Genomic DNA, 17,912 nt, shown 5'->3' on the forward strand with positions numbered 1-17,912 from the left:
TTTCACAGTTTTCATGTGCTACGTGTATCACTATAATATCAAATCAATTAAGAATTTTCTAGAAATTTGATGTATTTTTCTGAGGAAACATTTTTCACTTATTAGTTGACAAAATAAAACATTAAAACAAATTACTAGAAGCGTGCGTAACATATCTAATAAGTGCTGTTGACACCAACTATTAGCCCTTCAGTAAAAGAGATTTGCTCATTTACCAGAACGGCACGCTCTTCACCATGAATCATACCCCGACATCTCACATTTCCATCTGTGATTCGCAATATGATTCACAATTGTTGGTTATAAATAACCAACATTTTCTCCAACCTCTAACTTAAACTTTATTTATAGATGAACAAAGGACTGACTAAATTGGGCACGACTGCTCGATCCAATATATGAATGTTGTTTAACGCTGCTTGTACAATATGAACCAAACACAGCAGCACAGCATTAAGTCATAATAAAATAAAGTCTTACAATTGATGATAATTGTCAGAATATAACATCAACAAGATTATTTAAGCACTGAAAAACAAACTATATTCACAAAATTCCCAATGCAGAACAAAACATATGAGTGAGTGAGGGGGAATGCAGCTATATCGTCGCCGAGCTGACAGTTTTCGCGACTCAACTTTGTTGACACTGGCAAGCTTGGATGTAACGGCGGCTTAGCTGATTGGCTACTGTGAGAATTCGGAGCCAGCAAAGCGAGGTAATGTAATTATCGGGATGCATCCAGGGTATAGTGGAGTGTGATCGTAACGTATACCCTGGAGATTATCGAGGATGCCATATCTCCTGTTCGGTTCACTCCAGCGCCGATGTGGATGGTTGGGCGTTGTCTTCTTGTGTCGTCTTGTGTTGCGCCTGTAAAGGACATGTCCGTTTCAATCTAGCGTATGTGTCCCTATGGTTTAGATTATAAACTGTAATAATCAGCCCAAATTCATGGATCTATGTTACATACCTAATCAGTTAGCGACTAGAAAGGGTTACAGCAAATGCGTTATTAACAAAAAACAATTACCAGAGGAACGAAGGCTCCGAAAATGCGCTCCCAGCTCACAGGGAGAATCGAACACCTCGGGCATTTCTGTTCATAAAACCAGTTTTCTTACAGTAATATCACTTTAATAGAAGAAGGCATCCAATGGATATAAAATCAACCCTGTTCATCATAGTATACTAAAGTAGCGTTTTAAATAATGTTGATCTGCACCATCTTTTCTGAAGTAAATAGCCAGAGAAAACGATCACTCGCCCAGGGATAACGTCCACGATATGGCTGAGATATTGCCGATGTGACGTTAAATATTAACTCACTCACTCACTCCAGGTGATAATATTTTGACAAATCCATGACACTACGAAATGTATACCAATACATTTTTCTTTTAACGTTTTTCTCCTTATTGCATACATTCTTTCACTACACTGTTACTTGAAAACAGCAACTTGTGTTAACTGATATAAGAGTGCTGTTACTCACAGTCCGGGTGACGCCTTCTCCAACTCCAGGTATCCTACAACCATGTACAGACTTGTTAAAGTGCTCAACACATGCAAGTCTGCTTTCTGTCTAGAGTTTAGACATGTTGTTTGTTACTTTGCACCTATCATAAATTTAAGCATATCCACCGTATCTAAGAACTACAGACTCAACCCTTATCCTCACCCTGGTGTTTTATGTTTGTCTGCGCGTCACTGTTGAGGTTTGCCACACAACCGTAAATTGCCCTGCACTAAAAGGACGTTAGTTTGCACCTTTACAACTTGCCCTGCTGAGAGAATAAGACATGCTGCAATAAATTAAGAAACCCAGTTTATGCTGAAAGGAAAAGGACACACCGAGGAGAAAAACGAAACGAATGTGTTACACAATGTAAAACAGGCGCTACCTGCAAAGTACTGGGTCTTTAGGTGAGGGAGTATGAGAAGCGGTGAGAGCGATCAAGGAAGGACTTCAGATGGGAGTCGAAGTGGAATTTTATGATGGTAAAGTGAAATTTTGAAAACCGAAGAGACTAATAATATAACCTAGATATCCTGGAAACCATCTTTGCTGTATTGCAGTAAACAATATACATTGAAACGTTATTCTAAACATGAATATGTGAGTATTGTTTTGGACTACTTACCGGATAAGTACATGCCTGATTGGCATATCTCTTCCACAATTTCGACGAAAACATTTTTGAAGATCCAGGTTAGAATTGAGTGAGTGAATGAGTGAGTTTAGTTTTACGCCGCTGTTAGAAATATTCCAGCAATATTACGGCGGGCGACACCAGAAATAGGTTTCAGACATTGTGCCTGTGTGGGGACTCAAACCCGGGTCTTCAGCGTGACGGGCAAATGCCTTTTCCACTAGGCAACCCCTGCCGCCCATGTGATTATCAGAAGTCTGACACAAACAAAGCCAATTATATACGACATACGCATGTGTTCATAAATTGTTAAGACTATAGTGAGAGTCTAGACCGATTTTTTGTTAAACAGACACTCATATCTGTCATATTGTTACACGGTTTCCAGCGAGCCCATCGGCATCCATACATGACTTCATCCACCCACTGTTCCACAGACCCTATAACATACCATCCTTCTTGCATACAGCTGGAACTCTAGTGAACCCCGAAAGTCTGGATCGTAACGCAGGTTTCCTCTACAACATTCCTGACTCAACACGTCCTAATCTGGAACCAGTTAACTTGACAAGACCAAGGAAACCGTTATCCTGTACCACTTCGAAGCCGCCAATATCATCGTCTGTTAATTTGAAAACTATTGCTGATGGGATAAAAATGAAATTGAAAACTGCACTTTTAGTCTTCGGCTGTTAAATCCTAAACCAGCTACTGTTTCAAGTGCAATGCAAGTAAATGTTGCTCCGTCTGAAAAGGACACTTGACCAAAGACATAGGAGGTCCCGAGAGGCTTCCAAGCAACGTCAAATGATTCAAGCATAAAGAGTCTGCTATTCAGAGAATGAGAGGGAACCCATGATCCACTTATTCCGTCCATGGTTGAAGCTGACGTCTCATGTGAACAACCAGCAAAGAAAAAACAGAATCTGGTCTCCCTTTTAAACCAAAAGGTTCATGAAACGGACTACGATGTCACCAAACGGATTTTGAAATTAGAACCAAATTCAACGGGAAGGAATGTTTTCGCAGATACTACATCATCGAGAGATTTTGACAATCGAGGAAAAGCAGAGTTCTTTCAAAAGAGTCACACGATGACGACTGAGTTGCTGCCATCTGCCAGCACAGCCCCAATTTCTGAACACAAACAAATACGACAAACAGATGAAGACGGCCTGTATGTCCACATTCTGAAAAAAGGACCAGTTGCAAAAACAGGCGTTGCATCCCCCAAAACAGACAGGACATCGCCTAATTCTGTGCAAACTAATACCTCTATGAAGGACAAAGATGCAAAGGCCAGTCACTTATCCACAGTGCCGCAGTATGAAGCTGTCGATCTAGAGACGATGATTCCAACTCTACAAATACGTGCACCACGATCTGACAGCACCCAAACAGCAGACGGAAAGAAAGGAAACACACCTTCTGTAACAATAGAAAGTGACGCAACCAGGACTCAGCTTAATGACACAAAGATCCGTGACCAAGTCGCCTTGACCAGCAGTATAACTTTTGATAGCGTTGCTGACGAAGGTGAATCTCCTCCTTTAGTTGTTGATAGTGGTGGATACAGAGGTGGAGAAACTGTTGACCCTACTTCTCATCTAGAACACAAGGCAGACACAAGCCAATATTGTAATGTTGATCCAACTGATTGTGAGATGCCACGAGAGATTGATGATATTGTGTTTAGAAAAGACAGTTCTGAAGTTGATGGAGATAAAGGTCTGGTAAGTGAAACTACTCAAGGTAACGTGACTGACAGTCAGGCAAGAGATCAAGGTGTATCCACTGGTCACTGCGGTATACCTCCAGCCACTGGTGACTGCCGTACTGGTCACTGCGGTATACCTCCAGCCACTGGTCACTGTGGTATACCTCCAGCCACTGGTCACTGTGGTATACCTCCAGCCACGATGGAAGTCACTGCGGTAGCATATGACCCAGCCACTGGTCACTGATGGTATACCTCCAGCAGACGACCATGGTTGTAGGTACTGCGGTAATGCCCTCAATTCTAGTTCTTGAAATAAATTATAGGTCTGGGCCCACCTGCACAAATCGATATAAACGCTACGATTATTTTACCTCCGATATATTAACGGAAACTAATTTCAAAAGATACTCGTAGGGTTAAGATGGCTTTGTGCAAGTGTGCCCTTCCGTGAAGCAATCTCAGTGTCACTATCTTCTGACAAGATAATCTTTAGTCCATGTGTATTCTAGATATACTCTGCGTCTATTTCAATCATGATCTGAATAAATGGTTGCTATAACACACTTTAAATAAATGCTCATTATTATCATATATGATACCAAATGCGTATTTCAGCCAGTGTTTCCAGCTGCGACTATCATGTCCGAGAGGTGATCGGGACTTGGGTTACGCACATCGTTATGTTGGAATGTTCACTATGTCTATCACTGGATTGTCTGATGCAGACGCAATTACCTACGGACTGCCTTCATATACAAAACTGGAATATAGCCAAGTGGGGCTATTATCAAGAAACAAAACAAAGAACATGTTCCTTCTCTGAGAGGCATTCCTTCAAAGAAAATGTTGCATTAACCTTCAAAAGCCTTCAGTCTCAGAAGAAACGACATGCACATTTCATTAGTAATTTGTACAAGATATTAGAAAGTAAATAAATATATCTATCTATAGCATGACTGCGAACAAATGACGAGTCAAAACATATCCACCTTTACAGCTGCTATTACTATTTGGAAGCGATTCACAATATGAATAATAATGATCAAACCCTTTAATACAGCAATGTAGAAGTGAGTGAGTTACCATTTAACGTGACTGACATCGGCAATGTTTCATCCATATCATCGCGAGATACAAATTCGACGAACCACTGATAAAGAATATGCGTATATTATAAAACCTGTGGTCAAAGATAGTAAAATAATTAGCCACTGGTCACTGTGGTATTCCTCCAGCCACTGGTCACCGCGTGTATATCCCTCCAGCCACTGGTCACTGCGGGTATACCTCCAGCCACTGGTCACTGCGGTATACCACTTGAAAGTCCACACTGGTCACTGTGGTATACCTCCAGCCACTGGTCACCGCGTATACCTCCAGACACTGGTCACCGCGGTATACCTCCCCTTTACCAAGATTTAAAAGATCGTCATACCACACTTGCTCAGAAGTTGTTCGATCAGGGTTGCAATATTTAAGTCCTCAGTAAGGTTTTCAAAGGGTTTTATGGTAGTCATGTGGGCATTTCAAATTTTAATGCGCCAGGGACAAAAATGATGTCCGATGCAATTCACCATTTTCACTTGTACTGCATGTGTTCCCGAAACTTTTCAGGTGAATAATTGACTGGTCTTTGACAAAGGTTTGTAATTGGTGTATGACTGGATACGTTCGCCTTTTCCCGAACTCTTGGTATCATCACTATTTGATAGAGATGTGTAGCAATATACAATGTCATCTTATCTAATGATGCCAATCAGTGGATTGTTTGGAATATTTAAATTGCGTTCATGCGTTGCCACTTTGAGTTTTAAAATGAATGTACATACTGACGTGTGTAGTGAAACTACTCAAGGTAACGTGACTGACAGTCAGGCAAGAGATCAAGGTGTATCCACTGGTCGCTGCGGTATACCTCCAGCCACTGGTCACTGCGGTATACCTCCAGCCACTGGTCACTGCGGTATACCTCCAGCCACTGGTCACTGTGGTATTCCTCCAGCCACTGGTCACTGCGGTATACCTCCAGCCACTGGTCACTGCGGTATACCTCCAGCCACTGGTCACTGCGGTATACCTCCAGCCACTGGTCACTGTGGTATACCTCCAGCCACTGGTCACTGCGGTATACCTCCAGCCACTGGTCACTGCGGTATACCTCCAGCCACTGGTCACTGCGGTATACCTCCAGACACTGGTCACTGCGGTATACCTCCAGACACTGGTCACTGCGGTATACTCCTTTACCAAGATTTAAAAGATCGTCATACCACACTTGCTCAGAAGATGTTCGATCAGGGTTGCAATATTTAAGTCCTCAGTAAGATTTTCAAAAGGTTTTATGGTAGTCATGTGGGCATTTCAAATTTTATTGCGCCAGGGACAAAAATGATGTCCGATGCAATTCACCATTTTCACTTGTACCATGTGTTCCCGAAACTTTCAGGTGAATAATTGACTGGTCTTTGACATAGGTTTGTAATTGGTGTATGGCTGGATACGTTCGCCTTTTCCCGAACTCTTGGTATCATCACTATTTGAAAGAGATGTGTAGCAATATACAATGTCATCTTATCTTATGATGCCAATCAGTGGATTGTTTGGAATATTTAAATTGCTTTCATGCGTTGCCACTTTGAGTTTTAAAATTAATGTACATACTGACGTGTGTAGTCAACGTATCCTCAGATTGGATGTGATGTTTCCTATCATTAATGATGTTTAGTAGTCTACAACAGTACAGTAGCACACACATGAAGAAATCGGGCCTCATGCAAAAAAGGGGGGACACCAAATGGGAAGAAATAAACTTCATAAACTGAAGCCAACAATTGGTTATACCTACTTGGGTTGTCAGTCGAGATGTGATGAGATAATTTCACGACGATGTCGTATTGGCCACAGTCGGTTTACTCATGACTATCTGCTGAAAACAGATGGAGATGGACCTCCCATGTGTGCCTCTTGCGAGGAAGTGTTCACCATGAAGCATATTCTGCTTTACTGTGCGGACCTTTCAAATGCAAGGGAATCACATTATGAAGCGATAATTCTGAAAGACTTGTTTTCCCACGTGAGCGGACATCTTATTGTTAACTTCCTGCGGGAAGTTGACCTGTATCATAAACTGTAATGTGAATGACGAATTGCTTGTTTTTGAATTTGGTGCTATGACATATTCTGTTTGTAAATAATAATGTTATGAATATGTATGGCGTTTTTTTAAAAAAAGACGCATTTGGACTTAGTACTTAAAATGTTTATGAATACAGACTTGATCTCGTCACTATATGTCTGGAATAATGCCAATGTGACGTAAAGCCCAATTCAACTCAACTCAACATGAAGAAATCCACAAATGATTCAACTGCGGTATTATAATCACAAATATTGGTTCATGAACAGATGTGTAATCACATGGTATAATATCTATATGTGGGATTACCTCCAATACACCAAAGGCACGATGGCTGTTGTACCTACTTCAGAGAGTGGTACGTTCTCAGATACAATCAATCTTCATACCAGTATTACTCGGTAATGGCAAATGGCATGCTCAGTTTTTCAATGGTTGTGGCAGCCATTTCTAGCAGGTATTTACATTACGTTCAATGCTGGGGTGGTGATTTCTTCAGTTCAGCTTGCATTTGTAACTGCATGCATCATCTTCCAATGCCTATGGAGAGCACTTAGTGGACATTATTCGTTTTCTTCCACAGAATGCATGTGCAAGTATCTATATGCCAGCTATAGCATTCGGTTCATAGACCTATTCAAATCTTAAGAAATATAATTAATAAACGAGCAATAATTTATGTCACATGTCAATGACGTTAACATACCCCATTTCTTTGCAATGTCAAAGTCACATTTCTTGCTATGTGCTTTACATCTTACACCAGAGTTTCACGAGTCCATGTACGCCAACGTCTCAGTAATTCATGAAAAAATGTAACTTAATCCCATCACTGCATGTATAGGAGCCTTTCATGAGTGTGCACAAAGTTGCGAACATTAAAGAAATATAACGAACCTTGCAACACAAGTCCTATGGTTATGCACCGAAATCCATGTGCATACAGTCAACCAGCAACACGATTTAAGCCTAACGAAATTGTAGTGGCGTATCTAGGTAGACGTTAGATGTGTGCTCCTGTCAACACAGCACTATACTTTTCTCACTTGGTTGTTGGTGGGTAGATGAAAGTACGTGTGTTGTAGCCTGTTCACTTGTTTTTTGCCAGAACGGTTCCAATGGTGTATCGTGAATACAGCTAAGAACACACCATGTTTAAGGTGATAAATAACGCTTCGCGTACATATCAGATTCTTGAAGGTGTCCTTTGCTTTTTTGTATGGCCTATCATAATCTAAACGTACTGGAGGTGCCTGTAGACAAAAAAAGTAGCTTCAAAACATATCTCAAATAACAATTGGGATCAAATTCTGTTTATTAGTGTTCGTATTTGCAATAGTAGAACCCATACTCATCAATAAAATATGTCATAATGCGAACGTGTTTTTATTCATTATTTCAATAAAAAACGTAGCTTCACGTATTAAGGCTCCAAACAATACAACGATTATCCGAGCATTAAAACTACTGGTAAGGATAAAGCTAATGGTTGCTTATATGGTGGTGGTGTGTGGTCCTGTGCATAGAGCCCATGTCACAAATCAGTTGAAGTTGAGCAACTTTGGTCGCGGACAGTGATTGGATGGGTGACCGGGTTGAGGAGCTTGGCTCCTGGGGGTTTCTTGGACTTCAGCGCCTCACATGCATCATGGGTTATCAGGAGTAATAATGCGTTAGCGCTTTTAGCATGTACAAGTGCGTGGAAATAGCCATTATTAGTATGTTGCCTCAAGGCAATAAAGCGGCTTCAAGTTCACTAAATCGTTTTCATAAACACATTAGATAAGTAGTAATATATTGGCTCATTCTATTCATGTAACTTTTATATCGGTGGCAAAAACGGAACCATGTGTACGGTTTGATATCTGATGATGAAAACGGATTTATCTCCATTTAATGCAGATCAACACTGCCCTTATAACAACTTTGTGCAATCGATGATTCAACAGTTTGTCCTATTTTCGGTATCCCTGATGTTTAAAATACACTTTGTCAATAATCACATTCCTTCATGTCTGGTAGTGACCGTCAGTTGAATTCAGTTCCACCATAGTGTACATGTGAAGCATTTCTTTGTACATTATTTTCTGAACCACTTGTTATTCGCGATAGAAAACCGTGTATTGTCTGCAAATATGCCACGTTGCCAATATGTCGTATAACAAAAGGGGCATATGATGGGGACCCTCTACACCAAGCAGGCCCATAAGTCACTCATCTGTGATTGATATTATGAGCAAAGTTCGGTGTGCGATTACAAACACAAAAAAACCCACCAAGTCTATACCATGAATTATCTAGAGTGTGGGTGCCAAATACCCATTTAAGCTGTTTATAAAGTCATGCCTCCCACAATGATTGAAAGAACACTTTTTAAATCATCTGAGAAAATATTTACTCGTAACTAAACATTTAATTCTCAGTGTAAACATTTCAGTGTAAAATACATGTTTAATTCAATACATTAAAGATGGTTGCCAGGATACTGGAGTTACATAACTATGTTATTATTCTATTCAGTTTTCAAAGTAGCACTTTACCATAATACAATCCACTGTGTTGCCAGTGCTACCGTCACCTCTTCTCATACACACCCACCAGAAGAACCCAATACATTGTGGGTAGCGCCTCCAACAATAAACTGTTTTTACATTGTGTAACACATTCGTCTCGTTTTTCTCCTCTGTGTGTCTTATTTCTTTTAGCTGAAACTGGGTTTCTTAATTTATTGCATCATGTCAGTTCACTTGTTCTCAGCAGGGCAAAGTCTTTTGGCTACTCAGCTTTCAAAGTAGCACTTTACGATCATAAAATTCCACTTCAACTCTCATTTCATGTGCTGCCTAGATTGCCCTCAAGTCTTCTCATACACCCTCACCTAAAGGAGCCAATATTTTCCAGGTAACGAATATAGCAATAACCTGTTGCTACGTTGTGTAATACTTTCACCTGGTTTTTCTCCCGGGTGTGTTTCTTTCCTTTCAGCTGAAACTGGGTTTCGTAATTTATTGCAGCATGTCTGCTCACTTGTTCTCAGCAGGGCAAGTTGTAAAAGGTGCAAACAAACGTCCTGTTAGTGCAGGGCAATTAATGGTTGTGTGGTAAACCTCAACAGTGACGTGCAGACAAACATAAAACACCAGGGTGAGGATAAGGGTTGAGTCTGTAGTTCTTAGATACGCGGGATATGTTTAAGTTTATGATCGTTGCAAGGTAACAAACAGTATGCTTGAACTCGAGCTCGTGACAGCAAATAGGCCTGCATGTATTGATCACTTCAACAAGACATGTCTGTACATGGTTGTGGGATACCTGGAGTTGTTGAAGGGGACGTCGCCCAGACTGTGAGTAAATTCTTATTTTAATTTTTCTTCCAGGTGACTTCAATAGTTTATACAGCAGAGTGTGTCGTTTAGGGTCTATGTTTGGACACATAATCGTTGTAAGTCTATTGCTGAGTGTTTCTGTAAGGTTTCACTTATATCGAGATCTCTGTAAGCGGTGCAGCTATTATTCAACGTAGACAGAAATTGCTTACACACCGAAATCCTTTCGACAATAGAATATAACCAAAACTTGTCATTATCCGGTCTTTGGTTAATTAACAGAACAATTGCCCCAACCTGTCTACCAGTGAGACAATTGTTCTTTGTTAAATATTGATGTGTGATTTTGTGTGTGTTTGATTACAATATCCAAACTATTCTACACTTTGTAGCCATAAAGTGGAAAAAAATATCGTTAAATCAGATATTTGGTGTATATTTAAGGGTTTGGAGTTGTCTGTGTGGTACGTTTGTTTGTTTGTTTGTTTGTTGTTTAACGCCACACTCAGCAATATTCCAGCTATTGGGAAGCAATCTGTAAATAATCGATTCTGGTCCAGAAAATCCATTAATCAACATAAGCATTGATCTACACAATTTGGACACGATGACATGTGTTAACCAAGTCAGCGAGCCTGACCGCCCGATCCGGTTAGTCGCCTCTACAACAAGCATGGGTTACTGAAGATCAAGTCTAACCCAGATCTTCACGGGTCTGGCAAGCGTATTTGAATGTTCATTTAGTTTCACGCGATTTATATTAAGGCGTAGCAAGGCTTTTTTTATGCTAATAGGTTCCAAATAATGCGCCTATATATTTGTTTATTTAAATATTTCCAATGTCAACATACTGATCAAAGCATGACACAAATAAATTTGTTTTGGTGATACAATAATCATTTTTATAATAAGCATCTTTAGTCGTGTGGTATTTTAGTTAAGTTCAGCCTGAACCATGATGAGATGAGTTACCAACGATTGTGTCTTGTATGCTGTTTTAATACTGTAATAATCTTGTCATAGGTCTCAACATGCCTTCTGTAACACATAGGTGTTCAGTACATGAACAAGGGCTTGTCATATTCAGAAAGGGACAAACATGCCCTCTATTGCATTGCTGATTCGTAAGATTTAGCTTCTGAATAGTTGCAAGTACATCCTTTAAAATCAAGGTTTTGGACAACAAGATCATCTTTTTTTCTTTCACATCTCTCGTTATTACAAACAGTTGTATAGTTTTCTAAACTTAAAAGTTTTGTCCTGTTACATCAATTATATTTTGTGTAATCCCGATTATTTTTAGGTGTTTCGAGTCTATAAAAATTCATTATTTTCTCGTAATTTCAATTACTTTCTCATTATGATAATATTTATTAAAATTGAAAGTTTTCACCTATGACTATTTTTCGTAACTTCAATTGTTTTCTCGAAGTTTTGAGTTTGCAAATAAACTTGAAATACCTGCAGAATGATTGAAATTACGAGAAAGTACACAAACAGTCGAGATAACATTTGAAATGTCATAACAAATAATTGAATAAGGAAACATTTCGACATAAGATTGATGCTACCAATGTGCCACCATTAGCCTACCGTATTGCCGCTAAAGAATCCGAATATAATGATAGTACTGGAGACATTTCCTATATATCCCCCTCCAGTTCTGTTATTTGAGTAATACAGTCATGCTGATATGGTCTTTGTTTACATTTAGATTTGTGTGTTCATTTTTACCATTACCAGTAATTAACTGTAGGTATTGTAAATAATTTTCTTATGTGATTTGGACTAATTGTTATCAATACACTATTCCTTCACGCCACTACTCTCTCACAGTTAAGCCATGACTCACAAGATTGTAACACTGGACAGATAACTTCGATTTTGCTAAGTACCTGGAGATTAGTTGTGTCGTACTAAGAATGTTTTATTATCGTTTCTGAATTACATCGTGCACGGATAATCACATGACATTATAAAACTAAGGCCTGTAATCTCCGTTTCACTGCAATAAATTTTGAACCGATGCACTGAGGTCTTTGACAATCGTTTATTTGATTTATCTGAAGTGCACCTTAATGCCTCCTTGGCTTGATACTTGATTTTATAAGTTGAGTCTGCACCCACTAATGCTTTGTGTCACGTTCTCCATGTCGAAGTGTAAGCATAGTTTTCGAACATGTAAATTAACGTGAGGCAGTTATGCTCCTTTTACTCATCAATACAGTTTACAACAACACTGTATTGTTATGTTAATTGCAGCATATGTAAAATATGACACTATATATGCACCATAAAGCTATCGTTTCGAGACATCATTCTAAGTGTTGATACGGGTATGTAGCTGTCGCGAGTTTCATGTATGTTCCTTTTACTCATAATAATAGTTGAACACCACTCTGTATGTAATAATTTGTAAGCGGTATTGAGATAATTTATACACATCATTCCAAGTTAAAGACATATGCTATGAACAGCCCTGTATGACAGACGAATTGAATCTGGATTTGCAAAATGTCCATAAAAGGATATGCTTGCCTTTTGAATTGATATAGCTGTGACATGATTGGTGGTCAAGAACAATTGTGTCTTGTATTTTGTTTTAAATACTCGCATCTTCACTAACCTCTTACGTTCCTCAAAATGGCATCTGTAACATGTACCTCTGTAGAAGGTTCTAGGTACTTCACCAACTGTGACAACTATACCACCTGTCTTTCACCACTTGTTCAGTACTAAGTGTTCATATTGACATGTGTCTGTGGACACCGACCATAAATCAAGGCTAGGCACCACGATCATGACATATTTACCAACGGGGACCGCCTGTGGAGAATAGGTCTTAAGAAACGTCTTAGAGGGGGTTTCTTGCCACGGCAATGCTGGTGACACGTACTCACATGACTGTGAAAAGGCCAACTGGTGTTGAGAATAGACAGACGTTCATTGCATCTATAGGGGTTTCAGTCCAGACCCCATGCATTTCCCTCTCAAAGAAAATGTGTAATTCAATGTTAAAGGACTTCAATGTTATTTAAAATGTCAATTCTGCCGTTTACAGAACTCTTTGTTGACAGGATTTTCATTTGGTTTTACACACAACAGATATTGGGCTGTTGAGAGATCAATACCTCGAATCATTTGATGTTTCAGGGTCCAAGTCCATGCTTCGTTTCTTTTCTTGACGGCACTTAATAGTATGTCTGTATTTGTTTACAAAAAAGCCATGTACTGTACACAATAACATATTCTATCCATAATTGAAAGGTGATCAGTATATAATATCATTAGGTATCCAAATGCATATGCTTTGACTGCCAGTTCAGTTTGTAAAGAACTCATATAAGCATATAGATACTCACATAATGCATAAACTGGTACTTTTGTGAGCCATATGTACATTGGTGTAGGACAACAAGGACCTCGGATTCACGGAACAAGTAATGTCTGATATATCTTATTTTTAACTTAAGATTCCTATATACGCATGTACAATAGAGTCTACTACCTAACTGTCAATTGTTGGTTTGTGTTCAATTCTTCCTTAGCAACCACAAAGGAAGACATGTACATGATAATAACGGAATAACCATCAGTAAGTTTAGATTAGCTCTTGAAGAAGGAAGAAGGTTACCTCAAGACTGTAAATACTTGTTTAATAGCCGTGGCTAGATTTCTTAAGCAGATACGTCGCCATGTCTCAGTTAATCACGTCAACCGAACCCCCAAAACCATTTCAGAAGTATCATTAATAATATGCTGTTTCAGAATTGTTGATAAAGATGGACATTAGAAGTATGGATAAGATGTATGGGTGAATCTTTACATGCCTCTCAGACAAATGGGATAGGGCAAGGTCAAGCCCAAACACTGATAAAAGTTGTCAAACGTAATTTCACTGCAAAATTACAGGTCGTACATATAGACCTTATGGTTATGTTAACAACGAATATTGATTAAATGTTCCATGAACAAGTACCAGTCTAAACTTCATAATACATAATAGATGGATATTCCAATTAAACAAGAGCATGATAGGAAACGTAAATATCCACATTATCAAAAATTCGTTACTTATTTCATGTGGTTTTAATTTCCGTTACTTTCACGAATTTTCGAGTTTTGAAAGAATAAGATTGAAAGTGGAAAAACATAATGAAAACTTAATGCAATCTGTGCAAGTGTACAGACACAATGCAGTAAACTCTGAACTCAGATACATCTGGAATGAAGTAGTCACACTGAAGGAAAACGTATATGCCGAGCTTAATCAGTTGTCTGACCATACGTCACACTTGAGATCACAGTTTGAAAACTAAGTATAATAATGAAATAATTAAGTAATTCAGATAAGCTTATTACAATCATATGGCCATAACACTATCCCTGAACAATATGAATGGTCATGCTTTAATACAAATTCAATGTTTTTAGAATTACTGTCCAAAATCTTTACACTTGTTACTACACTGTTAAAATATAAAGGTCATCTAAAATGTTCTCTATTGAAAATATATACGGATTTTGAGAAGACTTGTAGTGAACTTTAATATTCGCTTGTCACTCATGAAAGAAAATGCATTGTAAGATTCTTCTCAGTTGTACATAGTGTTTGTAGTTTCTGCAGTCACATGTATACTACCTATCAAAAGTTTAGACTCACTTAAAACACTCACTATATGTTATGTGTACACATATGGTTACATCGAAGATGAATTTCTCCACAAACTTGAGGGAACCAACTGCAAACCTTATGTAGATGAATGCACGAGGATCATGCATCGAATTGCTGAAAGCATGTGCAAATATCGTACATGTGAACTACTACGTTTTGGTGTAAACGTTTAGTTAAGAATTCGTCAATTGTCATTGAGTTTGATCATTTATTGAACTCGTGACAGTAATCTTTTCAACATTACGAATTTGTATTACAATACATCAGTTCATGTGTAAACAATACCTTTAAACAGTATGGAATATTTTGCAAAATCTAAATAACGGTTGACTGAAGTAAGTGGCTACATTTACACTAGTGAGTCTAAACTTTTGATGGGTAGTATATATCAAAAGACGTGATGCATAGCTGAACACCTTGAGAATAGCTGTGGGTTTTCTATGACAAAAGTGTTCTCAAGTTATTTGTTTCCTTCATTTCATAGTTTATATAGCAGAGTTCGGTATACTTGGTAGGATTAGTGACAGTAACCCTCCCATGTGAAAATATTGATATTGTTCATTCAGCTACGAAGCTTTGCTGACCAACTATCCTTTTCCCTATGCTATTTTAGTTATCGGTATATTCTGTTGCTCGTGAGTTAAAGTACTATAATTGACTGACTGACTGACTGAGTTTGGTTTTACGCCGCTTTTAGCAATATTCCGACAACATCACGGCGGGGGACACCAGATATGGGCTTCACACATTGTTCCCATTTTTGGGATTCGAACCCGGGTCTTCGGCGTGACGAGCCAACGCTTTAACCATTAGGCTACCCCACCGCCCCTACTACAATTGAAATTTATAGTATAGAGCTTCGGCCATCAACAACGTTGAAATATGGTGAAACCTTCACGTCTGAGTAGTAAACATGCACAGTCACCACACAACAGTGTCTGCCAGTATGATGATGTCATGAGTAGGCAGACATATGGGTATTTGACTTATAGAAAAAACATATCACTCAAACGTTTCGTAGCACCTTGCGCACCTGTGGCGAACACAAAAATCAACATCGGTCGCTATGACATCCCCCTATATAAAAGACAAGCGCAACCGAATCTAGACGTTTAGCGGTCTTAGAGAGGACAGAACGGCGCTGACAAACATGAAAGCTCTTACACAAACGGTTTTGCTTCTGGGTAAGTGACGCTTGTCATATACGTCGTATATATGTTATTTGACTTTAAGAAAAATAATCTTAGCTTGCGCTCGATGTATTAACTAATGTTACACGTGATGTATACAAGCTGGAGTAAATATGAAATAAATCCTTGTTATTTACTAAACTATTCACATAAAACTTAATAAATGTATTGTCTTTTCAGTATTTTGTATTTTGTAACTTGTGGTCTTTAATCTCAGTTTAGGGCTATGATTCAAGCATAAAAAAGGAAAAAACGTGCAATTACTCTCTGAGTGTTCCTGGGAAGAGAAGGTTCAGTGTTTTTCATGTTTACCAAAGTCATCTTGTAGAAATACTTTTGACAGTTTCAGACTCGACTGATAATTGCTATAGAATACCCCCAAAACAGAATGCAACTACATAACGTCCGTTCTTAAAATGACCAAACATATTATTCTCTTCCAGGTGTTGTCGCAACCATGTGCGGGACACTCAGTATGGCTGATTGCAGTGGAGACTCTACATGCAGTGGACAAGGAACCTGTGAAACGGATTACACGTGCACCTGCAACACTGGTTTCATTGGTGACTTGTGTGAATATGGTAACTCATATCTATTTTTATTAACTTTCATGACATTAATCAGAAAGAAAATGAAATCTGGAAAGTTTGTTTTAGGTCATCGCTTGGAATTAAAACTATCACCACCACGCGCGATTAAAAATGTCAAGGAAAAAAAGTAATGCTGAAACACTTGTTCTTGTTTGTGTACTTTTGTGTCAAACTTGTCAGACCTTACCGCCATCCCCTGGTCTCGTCATTGTTTTATAGGGATTCACATACAAATGCTCAAGTCATAATCAGAATCATGTATTTTCTAGTAGATTGTTTTATGATAATAGAAATGTATTTTTCCTCTTTCAAGTGCACACATATATTTTGAAAATGGACGTAAAATGATAAAGCACACAGAGCATTAAACACTGACAGTAATATTAAGGCAACGAATAGCACAACAAACAATAGGTGGATATAGAAAACTATCAAAGTACAATTATATATGTGCACAAAAATAACTTAATCAAATCTAGTGGGACGTCAAATCGAAGTTTCGATAGTAAATTTGTCATGCATCAACTAGACAATAAAAAAAGGAAATCTGAAGACACATACTGCTTTGTATATTTTATGGGTTTTTTTAACTATTCGAGCAAAGTTCCAGCAATACCACGGCGGGGGAAACCAGATATGGGCTTCACATATGGTACCCATGTGGGAATAGAACGCTGGTCTTCAACGGGACGGTAGACGCTATAACCATTACACTACAGTACCCCAACACCACAGATTCATGATGATGTCAAATGAGGTTTAACATGTAACGGTCAGCAATATATTTCAGATGATCCATGCCTACCTGATCCATGTAATGGCAAAGGGACATGTGCACCTGATTCATCGGATCCTCCTGAAGAAGTCTGTACTTGTAATGCTGGCTACGGTGGAGCTAAATGTGACCTCGGTAAACATATCTCCCATTCCATGTTTGTTTCAAAGGAGACATATTGAGCTAATAGCAAATATACCTAAATTATGTGTCACTTAACTGATCTGGGCATGTTCGCGCCGGACGGCATGTTCTCATTTCGCCTACATCCCAATTCGCCTACAGTTTTAAAGCAACATTTCACGGTCTGTTGACTGTTGATTACGCAATGGTAAACTAGTGGCACC

At 38.8% G+C, this 17,912-nt stretch overlaps 1 protein-coding gene across 12 annotated transcripts in view; it reads left to right on the forward strand.

Annotated features, from left to right (window-relative positions):
* The window catches only part of LOC124269093 (adhesive plaque matrix protein 2-like), a 124,905-nt gene that overhangs the window by 13,880 nt on the left and 93,113 nt on the right, over positions 1-17,912 (forward strand). For 10 of the 12 annotated variants that reach the window (XM_046704103.1, XM_046704104.1, XM_046704112.1 and 7 more), the window contains exons 1-3: positions 16,139-16,194; positions 16,644-16,781; positions 17,581-17,700. The exons of 1 other annotated variant lie outside the window; for it this stretch is intronic. In XM_046704103.1, the coding sequence (XP_046560059.1) occupies positions 16,161-16,194; positions 16,644-16,781; positions 17,581-17,700 (292 nt within the window). In that variant the 5' untranslated portion in view covers positions 16,139-16,160. Of the gene's footprint in view, positions 1-16,138; positions 16,195-16,643; positions 16,782-17,580; positions 17,701-17,912 lie in introns of those variants that run through there. One more of the 12 variants, XM_046704105.1, reaches the window with a different exon arrangement.

Source organism: Haliotis rubra, unplaced genomic scaffold (assembly GCF_003918875.1).
Source record: "Haliotis rubra isolate DU_JTF1 unplaced genomic scaffold, ASM391887v1 Scf142, whole genome shotgun sequence".
NCBI lineage: Eukaryota > Metazoa > Mollusca > Gastropoda > Lepetellida > Haliotidae > Haliotis > Haliotis rubra.